We start from the raw sequence: 13,363 nt of genomic DNA on the forward strand, positions 1-13,363 counted from the left end.
ATCTCCCATTTTGTTTTTGATATGCGTGAGGACTCGAACTGAGATTGAAGAGGAAGAGTTGTGTTGATACATGTGAGTGACCTATGAATTGGAAAGGCAAAACCCCCAGATGATATATTACTATACTAGTACACAAATACTCTACCTATCTGTTGTGAATCTACAAGAACAAGTATGATATTGTCAACTAGACAAAAAAACTAAACTAGATATATCACTACGGCGACTGATATGCCTCCGCCATAATGCATGGTTCTCCTAATAGGTCTATAGTACAATGTCTTGACAATGTGTGATGACAGTTTCACACAATTGGCAAAATATGAAAATGACAGGTTTGCCACAAATGTGCTGAATGTTCACTTTCCTAGAACTAGGTTCAATTGGATGAATGATTAAAATGTCAGAGTGCAGGTATTTGGGGAACTGATGATTTTTACTTGACTTTTGAGCCTTTTATAAGTTTATGCATTGAGTAATTTTCAAGGTATTGAGAAAAAGTGTAATTTCAGTATCAAATGGGAAAATAGCATTATCTAAACCTGGCCTTTGACCTCACAGTTCCAAAGAGAATCACTGTTAGGTTGAACATGCATAAATATGTAAGTTTCATGATGATACCTTGAGTTACTTTTGAGATATGGAGGAAAAAGTGCAATTCAGCACTTTCATTTGACCTTTGACATTTTACCTTTTGGCAAGAAACTTCCCACAGAATATATATTGGGTAATACATGCATACATCAAGTTTAAAAAAAAAAAAAAAAAACCTTCAGGCATTGCATAAATATAAGGAAAGTAGTGATATTTTGAGGAGTTGACCTTGACCTTTGACCCCCCTGACCTTTGAACCATGACCCCCAACTTCCCTAGATAATCACTGCCCATTGGAACAAGCATATATACTAAGTTCCATGAAGATACCTTGAACCATTTGCGAGATATGGAGAAAAACATGAATTTTCAACTTTTTTTTTCACAAAATAACCTGTGACCTTTGACCTTTGAACCCGTGACCCTCAAATCCAAACAAAGTATTATCCCCCCAGGATATACCCTCATACCAAGTTTGATGTAAAACCACCACACGGTTCTTGAGATATCGACAAAAACAAAATGGGACGGATGTACGTACGTACGGACGGACGGACGGACGGACGACCCGAAAACATAATGCCTCCGGCCACTTCGTTGGCGGAGGCATAAAAACAGATACAAAAGTATTTTGAATGGATAATGTTCCCACTGACTCCAGCACCATTGGGTAGGCCTACACGGTGACAATTAACTTCAATGTAGGTCTGACAATTTGACGATGTATCAACACTGGCATACAATCAACTTCGAAGGAAATGTCAGACAGTTGTTGTTCTTTTTTAAAGTCCACAGCACGGTTCACAAAGTACACAAGCCAATACTGCTTTCAACTTCAAAATACAAACAGTTTAAGAAAAGACTTTCTAGTCTATAATGGTGGGACTTGTTTGAGGGGAACTGTGAGGCACACATTTCTTGTTTTAATATTTGTGTGTCTTTATGAAGCAGCAAAAGCAGCAATAACCCATTGATTACCTCCATGCAGGGCCACTTCCTTCAAGTCGCGTGGTTCCACATACTCCACTGGCAGTTCCTCCATCATCTCCCTGGCTCCCTGCCAGAGCAAACACAATGATATAAATTGATACAGCGCCTTGACCACAGAATACACACACACACACACATACACACACACACACACACACACACACACACACATATATGCACACTGATACTCACACCAACATAAGCAAGAGCCCTGGGTGCTTAACTGCTCGACAAAGCTACAAGATAAATTTGATCTTGATGCAACCTCCTTGAGGTATCCCTTTTTACAGTTTTCTATTCCTCTCTGGAGTTATAGCACCAATGTCACAAAGACAAGCCATGTTAAAGGCTTAAAATTGTCTCTGAAATTCCATCAAGGGAGAAATAATATGTGTTGAGGAACAAACTCCCTAATACATGAAACTGTAGGTCTCAAATCTAAGGGTGGATGATTACTGTGGATTTCAACACAGACATTAAAACATTTCTGAGAGAACTTCAGTAGTTCTAAGAGCAGTGATTTGATTCTGAATAACTTTCTCTATCCTTTTCTCTTCAATCTGTGATAATACCGTATTCAAAATCAGATGAGTGCAAAACAAGGAGAAGTGTTCTCAAATGCCTAAATTCAAATCCATCTTGCATATTGTGGGACTGGAATTAATTAATAAGTGGTGATAACAACAACTGATACAAAATTTCATTTGATGCCTGATGGTTTTGTTGCAAAAAATCTTTTGATGAACCCTCTATTATGAACACTGACATAAAATCTTTTTGGCACACTGGAGAGACAAGGAAGAGTCTTTAATTAGCATACTGTAACACATTAATTGTTCAGTGTTCACTATGACAAACAAAGAAAAATCATGCACATACATACACAAGTGGGATTCAAACCCACAACCTCAATCTTGATTGCAACAAAGGCATCATATCTACTACATGCAAGGCACTACACTACCAAGCTCCTGCCTGATAGCCATCAATGGTTCTGATAGCTCACGGCAGGCAGCAGGTATGGAACACTCAAAAACACTGAATGATCGATGCGTATCGACGTTGGCAAAGGGCACTTTGTCAATCAGTTGAAAAAACAAAACAAAACAAAACAAAACAAAACAAAACAAAACACAACTGGAGGCAATAATCATCAATCTGAACAGTCTCTGACACCTACAAGTGAATCCAGAGGGGAAAAAAAAGAAAAATTCCTTACCTGTGACACATTTCCAGAGCCCATAAAGACAAATGTAAGTGGGCCGATAGATTTTGGCATCAGACCAAGCGATATCTCATAGCCAGCATCACGAATAGCCTGCCGGGCCATGCTGCTATTCCGGTAGTTGTGTGCAGCTGCTATGTGCTGTGAGAATAGGAGCAGAGTTGCATACCCGGTAATCACATCATTATAAGACTGTGGAAGTTGATTTGTAAATCTCTGGGGGGGGGGGGGTGCAGTCTTGCATGATATTTACATATTTTAACGCAAAGATCAATACACATACAGAATTTTCAGCCTAACTCCCATTATGATCTCTTCTTTTCTTAAACACAAAAGAATGTGTTCCAGTATTTAAGATAGAGCTTGTATATTTTTTCTTTAAATTGCAGGAACATGACAGAGCAAAGGGAAATCTTTCTTCACTAGCATATGTTCACACTAGAACGCATAACGGCACTTAATTGTGTATTCTCTCATTTCTGGACCCATAAAACAACAAAGATAAACAATCAAAATAACTTACAATATAAGGCGTGTGATGGCCCAGGGCAAGAAGTCGCAGTCCTATACCGTGAAGAATATTAATCATTCCTGCGATGCCAGCAAACTTCCCAAAGGCTACCAGACGTTTGCCACTATCGTCTACGATTTTCTCGTAGTCCACCAGTCGTATATTCTGTGAGAGTTTCATGTGGAAAGCAGGAGAGTGGGTCCAAGAAAGGAGTAGATGAAGGGAGAATAACAGAAATACACAAGTACTAGTCAATGATTGCTGATTTGAAACAGAGTAAAAGTGTGAAATATGAGGAGCATATGCATCTAAAATGCAGTATGAATAAAAAAAATGTAAGATTACGATATCATAAATCTAACTACTAATGTCATAGAAAAAAAACAAATAAATCCCTATCTGTTGCAATGTCAGCTCATATCAAAACAGGTCAGAAGCAAATTATACTTCACCCCGCTTCTATTGTTATGTGCATTGTAAGCCTAGAGATACATGATATATAGATGATGACTGGCGGGGGAGGGAACATACTGAATGTTCCACCCGAAGGGTTTGAAATGCTATTGAGGGAGGTTATAAGTCCCAAGACGAAGTCGAGGGACTTACAGCCTCCCGAAATAGCATTTCAAACCCTGAGGGTGGAACGTTTGGTACATGTTCTCGACAACAAAAGTCATCATCTGTTATATTATATCGATTACTCAAATCTGTTTTTTCACATTGTATGGAACAGGCAACTTTATCCTATCGATTGCGTGAAAAATATGATCGTTCAATCGTTCAGTATCGTTTGTCATTTGTTACGTGAAAATGTTTTCCCATGGGAAAACATTACAAAAATGTTCTGCCCATGGACGAACATAATGAATGTGCCTCCATCATGTGACTGTGTTTAGCCAATCACTTACCGGTATTTGACTAACCCGTTTAATATAATCTATTCTCCTTGAGTTTCCTCTTTCAATGGCACAGAATTAGTACATTTATGTGTTCAGGTCAATGGAAAATCTGTTGTGTGTTACAATGTTTAGATGATTATGCGCCATAACACTGTGTTGTGAAAAGAATGATAATCCTTTATATCCAGAACTTTTGAACTTTTGATTGACACTGTTATACCGCTATGTTTGATTTTTTTTTTTTAATAAAAAAATTAAAAAATAATACTGATTCCAGAGTTGCCACTATCCCATTTTGGTGACAACAAAAGCTGTACGACAGTACGCACAGTTAGAAACTTGCCAGCTTTATCTCAGCATTGTCTCACATAATGGAGCTTAAATGACTATTAGTATTAATCATGCTATTGGACATTTTACAGTGGCTGTCACTATGGATGAATACCTTTATTGTGTGCAAACTGAGATATATTGCCTTGAGCTACTGTGCAATTCCTACTTGGGCGGAACCTCAGCATAATTAACTGAAGTCAAGGTCAAAATTCTTTTGTAGCACTCTATTGTACAGTGTAGGTTTGAATGAAAGATTGGTACAGACTGCAGTACTTGTCACTGCTGTATTTGAGGGTATGTTTTCCACAAAGCCTGGGTTATGTAAAGAGCATGCCACAGTGTGTACTGCAGTATAAATGAGTGATAGGCTGTAAATATGTTTATGGCAAACAGATATTCAATCTTTTCATAATATGCCACATACTGGATCCTATTGCAAACAGGACATCTCTCCCACTTCCATTTTCTTTCACATTCTTTCTGTCTTTCTTTCTCTCACCCTCTCAAATACTATCTACTTCTCCTTCTACATGTACCTGCCTACCCATCTTATCAATCCATCAATACATATACGTACATCTAGCTAGCTAGCTACAATGCATCACAATGCAATGTATCTACAAAACAAATCATTTTCTTTTTGCTATTGTTGTTGCTGTTTATTATTATCTAAATTCAACGCAGGTCATGTGACTGCTGCACCACTCAGCTTCCTTCTACACGTGTTTTTAAATGGATGAACTCCAAACTGGGATAAATTTTCCTCCACCTTCTCCAGGAGCTGGTCCAGCATAGGCATGTTCTCTGTCTGGGCCTTAATCGTGTGCGAGAAGAAGCAGTAGGTCTTGTTGGGGATGAGGCGCGGGATGGGGACCTGCTTCACCCCCATGATGAGGGAGGCCTCATTGATGTCCTCCTGAATGATTGCTCCATTCCTCTCGTAATCCTGTGAGGAAGTTAAGAAGCAAATCACTGGAAATATATCAATATTATGCAATTTGCAGTCTTCTTCGTATGGCACAATACCCTTTGCTGACTACTGCTAGTCAACTGGGGTAAACCACAAGTGGCTGATAGCATTCGCTCATTAATATGCAGTGTGTTGTCTAGATATGATCATCTTTGATTTTCTCTGCTACAGTATAAGTTTCTTAAAATTCTTGATCATACATTTCACACATTGTTTTACAACATCATAAATGGTATGTGTTTTACATCACAATCATTTAGTAAAACATAGTTTGTTTTCTTGTGTGTGTTTTTTTTTTTTTTTTTTTTTTGGGGGGGGGGGGAGTTGGTTTCACATACTGAAATTGAACAAATTACTATTCTTTGTTCTACTTGAACAAATCAAAATGGCTGGTGTTGAGCATGAATTGCTTCAACAGCTGCTAGTGCTGGTGCTGCCAGTGTATTATTATTCTTTTTTTTTTTCAGAATCCCATTGATCTCTCTCAATCTTTCCGTCACTTGCAAAGTTCTGCTTACGCTACACTGCCCTGCCTATCAGTAGCTCAGTATGCTTTTACTCTGTGCCTGATACAATGTGTGTGTTTATTTCATTAGTCATATGAAAGTCCAAAGAAAACAGGAAATATGCATGGTCCAGCTCAATGACTATGACTGCACCAAGAATTGATGATTGTGTAATCCTTGCCCAGACATTATAGATCATTTAGAAAGTTACAGGATAAATAACAGTCATAAACAACAATAGGTAGATCACAATAGGCGTTTTCACATCAGCCCGATGTTTCGAAATAGTGTGCTATTTTCTGACTTGGGAAATTAACCCGATCACGAAATAGCGTGCTATTTGATAATGTGAATACAAATTAGCGTGCTAATTGATCGAGAAAATTTTTCGAGTCCAACTCAGGAAATTTCCGAAATAGCAGGATAATCAATGCAAACTAGCGCGCTTTTTGATAATGTTCGGGCTGATGTGAATAGGAAATGAAATAGTGCGCTAATTTGCGATCGCGAAAAATATCTCAAGCTTGGATTTTTATCGGGCTGATGTGAAAACGCCTAGTGTGGACTCATAGAGTTAAGCAACAAGTTCGTAGTCTGAACAGGTTGGACTGTGGTGAAGTCAGTGTACAATAGTACACGCAAATGCATCTACAGGTGATGGCAGGTGGCGGCTGATCACAGGTGGTGTGTGATATTTAAAGTTTGTCCTGTGATCCAACACAGACTTATTACTGGCACAACTAGTTTTGGTTGAGACCTAATTTCAGTTTTCTAACATTTTTTGGTGAGATAATGAGAAACCTCTTATGAAATATGAAAGAGCATGTAATTCCATGAGGAATTCAATGTTTATTTGATGAAAAGTGGTTTTGAAATGGCTGAGATATCCAAAACAGAGCGATTCTAATAAGTGTGGGACCCGCATTTTATTACGATCACTTTGTTTTACTTTGTTTTTGGATGTTTCAGTCATTCCAAACCAGATTTCATCAAATAAACTTTGGAATTCCTCTTAAAATGGTATGCTCTGTTGTACTATTTCATAAGTGTTTTCTTGGTATCTCACAAAAAGTTTAAAGCCCAATTTTCATCTCCACCAATACTGTACCATCCCTTTATTAATGTGATTAATACTCCCACCTAAAACTGAGGGAATTTGCTTAACCAGCAATAACTTTTTATGCTTTTTACTGAAAAAAAAATGTTGTTACTATGGCAACATATTGTTCAGCATTGAATAAAGATGTGTTTTGCTCTTTTAAAAAATTGTTAGTCACAAGTGCCATATCTCAAGTCAAGTGCTCAGAACCTGAGTTAGATAAATAAACTGGCAATTTCTATTATTTTTATTTAAAAAAATGTTGTTACCATGGCGACACAATGTTTGACATTAGCAAAAGATGAATTTTGCACAACTACATAAATTTCACAGCAGTACACATATGCCCAATTTCAAGCCAAATGCTAAAAAACTGAGGGAGTTGGATGATTCCAAAATATGTTGCATGATATTTTCATTCAAAATACACTGTTACCATGGCAACACATTCTCTGACAAAAACGAAAGATAAAGATTATACAACACATTACAGTGATCTTACAATGCTGAATTTCAACTGAATTGCTGTAAAACTGAGAGAAGATCGATCCACAACATTTTGTAAGATTTTAACAAAAATTTGCCATTGCCATGGCAATGCATTATGGTATACTGATGAAAAGAACAAAATCCGTTAAGAAATGTAGCCTATAGAGCACACCTAAAACATTTACCAACAACAACCTTTGACCCTATAAAAGACGGAACACTGGGGGCAGCACATCCAAAATCTATAGGCTTGTAGATTATATCATGGTAGACCTTCATACCAAATTTGAACAAATCCATTAAGAAATGTACAATGTAGCTTTAGAGTACACACAAACTATCAACAAACAACATGACCTTTGAGTTGACCCTATAAAAGAAGGAACACTGGGGGCAGCACATCCAAAATCTATAGGCTTGTAGATTACATCATGATAAACCTCCATACCAAATTTGAACAAAATCCGTTAACAAATGTGACTTGTCTTAGAGCGCACACAAACTACCGGTATGCACAAAAATATGGCATTTTACCCTATGAAAGACGAACACTGGAGGCAGCATCACCCAAAGTTATAGGTGTGGAGATATATTACCAATATGAATCTCCATACAAAATTTCAAAGAAATCCATCAAGGTTTGTGACCGCTAGAGTGCACACAAGAATGTGATGCGGCTGTGAAAGATGAAATGATCCATTTGATGAGGCGCAGGCTCTTTGAATGGATCAATAATTTCTTTCACCAAATAAAATGTTCTGTCCATTACACGAATGAAAAACATTTATTATTTGTTTTATACTCTGTATAACCCCTGAAAGAGATCCTTGTCATTTGATGTTTTATGAATTAAGGAACAGAGAGAATGTGCGGGATCTGAGATCGAGAGAGTGCTCACTGAGCGCTTTACACTAGCACGCTGTCGCTTACACACTGCACACACAAGCATTTTACATGCGCACATGTGCCAGCCATTTACCTCGGCATGCATGCAGTGGAGCAAATCATACGGATCCAAGATTGCACAGTAAATGGAGCCAGAATTGCATGAATGATAGACGTAAGATTAGTAAGATGGGATGAATCATCAATAGCAAACAATGAATCAAATGACAAGGATCTATCTAGGTGTTATTATAATAATTCTAATATACCCCCATAAACACTTTTATGTGGATGGGGTAATTATTACATTGTAGGTGATTCAAGTATTGTAAAAGTGGATATTTTCGCGCAACTAATTTTTCGCGCTTGACCGGGTAAGAAGAGTTTCGCATGTTTTTAATTCCGCGGAATCAAGACATCAACTACTGGGACATATGGCATGCAAAAATTTTCACGTGTTTTCATTTTCGCGCTAGCTTCTGGTTGCGCGAAATGCGCGAAAAGTTCCAAAATTATAGCACCTCTCAGATCACCTTCTGTATCTGTACAAATTCTTAAATCTTCTTTCTTCCTTCAATCCTTTTTTCTTTCTCCTCAAATCTTGTGCAGAGGCTAACTCAAAAGGTCCTTTGACTATCCATCTCAAACTTATAACACAAAAGCCAGTGGACCCAATAGACTCTGAAAAGCTTGACCCTGGGTGGCAAATAAAAAGGGGGAAGAAAGTACAATTCTCAGACTCTGATAATCTTTGCCTGTATACAAATGAATGAAACCCATTATGGTTGCTTGTCTTCAGAAACCTTACAGTGATGTCGTGAAGAAAGACAGGATCGTTCTGCCATGAGTTCAGCAAAACACTTTCCTCACAGATTGTTTTCTAAAAGCATTCTATTCCAGTCTGCTGACACATTATATATGTGCATCCATGCTGAATTAGGACCATTTATCAATGATGTACTATTGTTGCTATAATATTCTGATTCACCTACCGTTATATAAGCTTTGTACCTTTAGATTTTACAAGTAGTTGTGACTTACTTTTATTACTTTTTGTGGGGGCTGGGGGTTATCAGGTATTGTTGTTGTTATCAGTTGGTTTTTTTATGAGAGAGGGGTAGGGGTTGTAATAGGGGAAGGTTCTTGGTATGGTTTTGGTTTTTTCTTTTTTTTTTTGGGGGGGGGGGGGGAGGGTGGTGGTTGTTACAGAACAAAAAGGACCTAATAAACTGCACGATATGATTCACTGCTCCTTTGTCACACATGATACCGGAGCTCTATGAAAGATTTTTCTCCAGCTCGCATGAACTCCCATTCAGGAAAAGTGCCAGTGCATTTAACTTGCCTGACTGTGAGAGTCAGTTGCCCAAGGCAAGTGGGCTAGTGGGTTTACTTTTGTAGCACCATGTGATGGTATGACTCCTCACCTGTACAGGATAAGCCCGTCTGTTGGAGGGCTGTACCAGCACCTTGACACCCTGGTCCACAAAGGATTTGACGTGCAGGGGGTTGAGGGGGGCCCTCCGCTCCCACTGGGACCCATAATCCTCCCGCCTGATGGCCATGACAGGCTGCTTGCCTTTCACGTGGGCCGGCACCACGACGCTCATGTGGCGGCAGAGGGTGGCTTGGGACACCAGGCACGGCAGGGTGCGCTGAGCGGTGGTCTTTATGCGCCACATGATGCTGACCCTTGTCTAACACTTCTCTCCACCTGCCTCTTTTAGTTTCACGTCACCTGTAGCATGTTTACAGACATACAGTAAAAACATCATTTTGACAAACAGGCACATAAAACAGAAAGAGTCATGCTTGTCCCCTGTCCGGCATGATTATGTTATGATTGTGTCCATACTTACTAGTTTACTTTATAATCTAAAGGACAAGTCCACCTTCATAAAGAGTGAGTGAATGCAGCAATATTAGTAGAGCACATCATGGAAAGTTTGAGGAAAATCAGACAATCGGACCAAAGTTATAAAATTTTCTGCACAGTCACTGCTGGATGAGAAAACTACTGCAGTGTATGATGTCACATGCATAGAACGATATATGAAAATATAAAGAGAATTCCACAAAATTTCATTTTTTTTTTTCTGGAAAAAAGTTCACATTCCCTCCACTTGCTACTGACATATGTTAAGGGTAATATCATTCCTCCTGCCTTCTGAAAAAGGCAAGTCAAGTGCTCTTTTACTCTGCAAGAAAAATGGCAAGATATGTTGAATCTTCTCCATACTTTCCTTACATTCTTCTACGCACATGACATCACAAGCTGTAGTAGTCTTCTCATCCAGTGATGGTGGCACTGGAACTTCAAAAATTCATAACTTTTGAATGGATTGTCCAATTTTCCTCAAATTTTCACTGATATGTTCTATGGCATTCTTTCAATCCGTATGTATATGAAGGTGGACTTATCCCTTAACTCAATCTGTGCCACTGGTTCTATTGTTGAATGAGCCGAGTAATTTTTGTGAGCTCTCTTTTAACAAGATATGCTATGATTGACTTTCCTTGTTTACTCTCTGTATCAGTAAACTCTCAGTCTTGCTGTGATGCAAACTACTTGTGACAAATATGCATAACTACATTAAAACAAAGAGAGAGATGGGGGGGGGGGGGTGTCTCACACTTACCTGGCTATCGCAAGTTCAACTTCCCACCTTCCACACATTCTGCATATAGGTGTATAATGCCCATTCATGTACAAACTTTATCACTTCCACTATCCGAGCAATCATGCCAGCCAAGTTCAGTGAGGAAAAAAAAAAAATGACCATGGATTTTCATGAAGAAGACCAAACATTGGGCCTTCATGGGAGGGGGGGGGGGGGGAGGAAATGGTGCTCATTAGAAGAAATCAAGATCCCATTACAATAGGGATGCTACCTGCCAGTTTGGTAAAAACATGTTCCAGTTGTCTTCAAGAAGAAGATGATAATATAAAAAGCTTAGGCACGACACATGCCAGATGCCAGATTATGAATGATTGCAACAGCTCACTGGAATCTTTGGCCCAGGTAAGCTAAGCGGAATTTGCAATGCATTTGACCAAGAATGTGAAATGTGCATGACACTGACTGACATTTCAAATCTGACATGGTGCTACCAAGGAGCTACTACAAACACAATGGAGTCCCATCCAGCCAACCTTCTTTGATCTAGCTTCGATGCCGCTCCTACGCACGTGCGTATACGCAGCGGGGAGCCGAGCGTGATTTACGATATCTGTGTCCACGTCCAAGGCATACTCACCTGGGTTTGGCGTTTCTATCGCACGCTTTGGTGGTTTCCGCACTGCGTTGTGTTAAACATTTGTAACGGAGGGATCACGTTTTCATCGGGGAAAACCCACTTGTAATCCGTAATTCGGAAATGTGTGTTTGAAGGGGGAAGTGCGGAATTGGTTGATATTTGTGCAGTTTCTGTGAGACACTGCATAATGCATGCGATTGATGGCGTTCGCACTGCTTGATTTTGCCTGTTCAATTCGAAAGGATGAAGTATCCTCTTTCGAACAAAATTACTTTAAAAGTTCCCACAAAAGTCATGTTTCATGTAGAGGAATTTAAAAAGCGATGGTAATATGGATCGTATTCGTAATCAAGTCTGAGTCTGGGCAGAGATCAAAACTTTGTCATGAATTGATGACTAACACAAATATGAACAAATGGGACTGTATTAAGACATGAGCAGACGACAGTGTCGCCCACCGTCAGCTCACTTCCAATGCATTTTAATATGTGTTGGCATCTGTTGGCACTCTCATGCTCGGTTGCATTCGAAAGGTTGAAGTATCCTCTTTCGATTGAAATTACTTTAAAAGTTCCCACAAAAGTCATGTTTCATGTAGAGGAATTTAAAAAGTGAAGGTAATACAGCATGTTTTTATACATATTTCATCATAACTCACCCATCTCAGGTCCAAATTTCGCGAAATAACGACCACCAGATTCGAAATTTCATTGGGGATTCGATGATTTCGATTGCACAAACTAAAATGGCTGACTTATGGACTGCGCAAGCACAAAAGAGACGTGTGTTTGTTTCGACAATTTCCACTCTCCTCCACTAACGGACAGAGCTGTGGCATCGAACTCAATCTTGAAAGCGCGCTGCAGCTGTCGCCGGTGGCAAGATTTTGGTGATAACGTCGCTGTGGCACTTTGAAGTTAAGTGCGTTGTGTAAAGTGTTCGGTCGTAAAAATTCTGTTGGGACTCCATGTCTGTAGTAGCTCCTTGGTGCTACACATGTATTACACTTATCTGCCTTGCTTCTCTGGAGTCTGACACGACCATCAACACTTAGCAAACAACAGCACCATTATCATGCATCCGCACTTGCCCACAAAAATTTTCCAGGCCTCTTTCTTGTTCTTTTCAGGTTTTTGTTTGTTTGTTTCTAATATGATCTATTTGAATCATGGATTAGTAAGCACGTTTGCCCTTCCTGCATGTCTCAGCAATCGTGTACAAACATTGTACTGTACAAATGTAGGGACATACAACATCGGTTTGCTAAAGCACCCTAATTGAGCAGTGTGTGTGACTTTGGGTAGGGCCCACCTACAAATGTACATGTAGTCATTTTGAGGTCAAACTGTGTATGGCCCTTAAAAGCCTGGATTGCCAAGAGCTAGAGAACACATGCAGTGTGTTACAGAACATAATTATAGAATCTAGGACTAGTAGGAGTTAATCAATATGTGATGGTGGACGTTGTTGACACCATACATGTAACTTTTGGGTACTAAAGTACACTGTACATGTACTTTCGAATCCATGCTGATATTCTGGAAACCCAAACTGCACCAAAATCACAGGATATACTTGAATTTGAAAGCTACTGTTCAATCACT

The 13,363-nt window shown here is 39.2% G+C and overlaps 1 protein-coding gene across 1 annotated transcript in view; it reads right to left on the minus strand.

Moving 5' to 3' along the window:
• Positions 1 to 13,363, minus strand: part of LOC140242435 (alpha-aminoadipic semialdehyde synthase, mitochondrial-like) — a 37,316-nt gene that overhangs the window by 21,319 nt on the left and 2,634 nt on the right. The window contains exons 2-6 of the mRNA XM_072322174.1: positions 9,929 to 10,239; positions 5,322 to 5,498; positions 3,333 to 3,485; positions 2,804 to 2,950; positions 1,573 to 1,651 (exon numbers count right to left, since the gene is read on the minus strand). Of these exons, the coding sequence (XP_072178275.1) occupies positions 1,573 to 1,651; positions 2,804 to 2,950; positions 3,333 to 3,485; positions 5,322 to 5,498; positions 9,929 to 10,183 (811 nt within the window). The 5' untranslated portion in view covers positions 10,184 to 10,239. The remainder of the gene's footprint in view (positions 1 to 1,572; positions 1,652 to 2,803; positions 2,951 to 3,332; positions 3,486 to 5,321; positions 5,499 to 9,928; positions 10,240 to 13,363) is intronic.

Source organism: Diadema setosum, chromosome 2 (genome assembly GCF_964275005.1).
Source record: "Diadema setosum chromosome 2, eeDiaSeto1, whole genome shotgun sequence".
Taxonomy (NCBI): domain Eukaryota; kingdom Metazoa; phylum Echinodermata; class Echinoidea; order Diadematoida; family Diadematidae; genus Diadema; species Diadema setosum.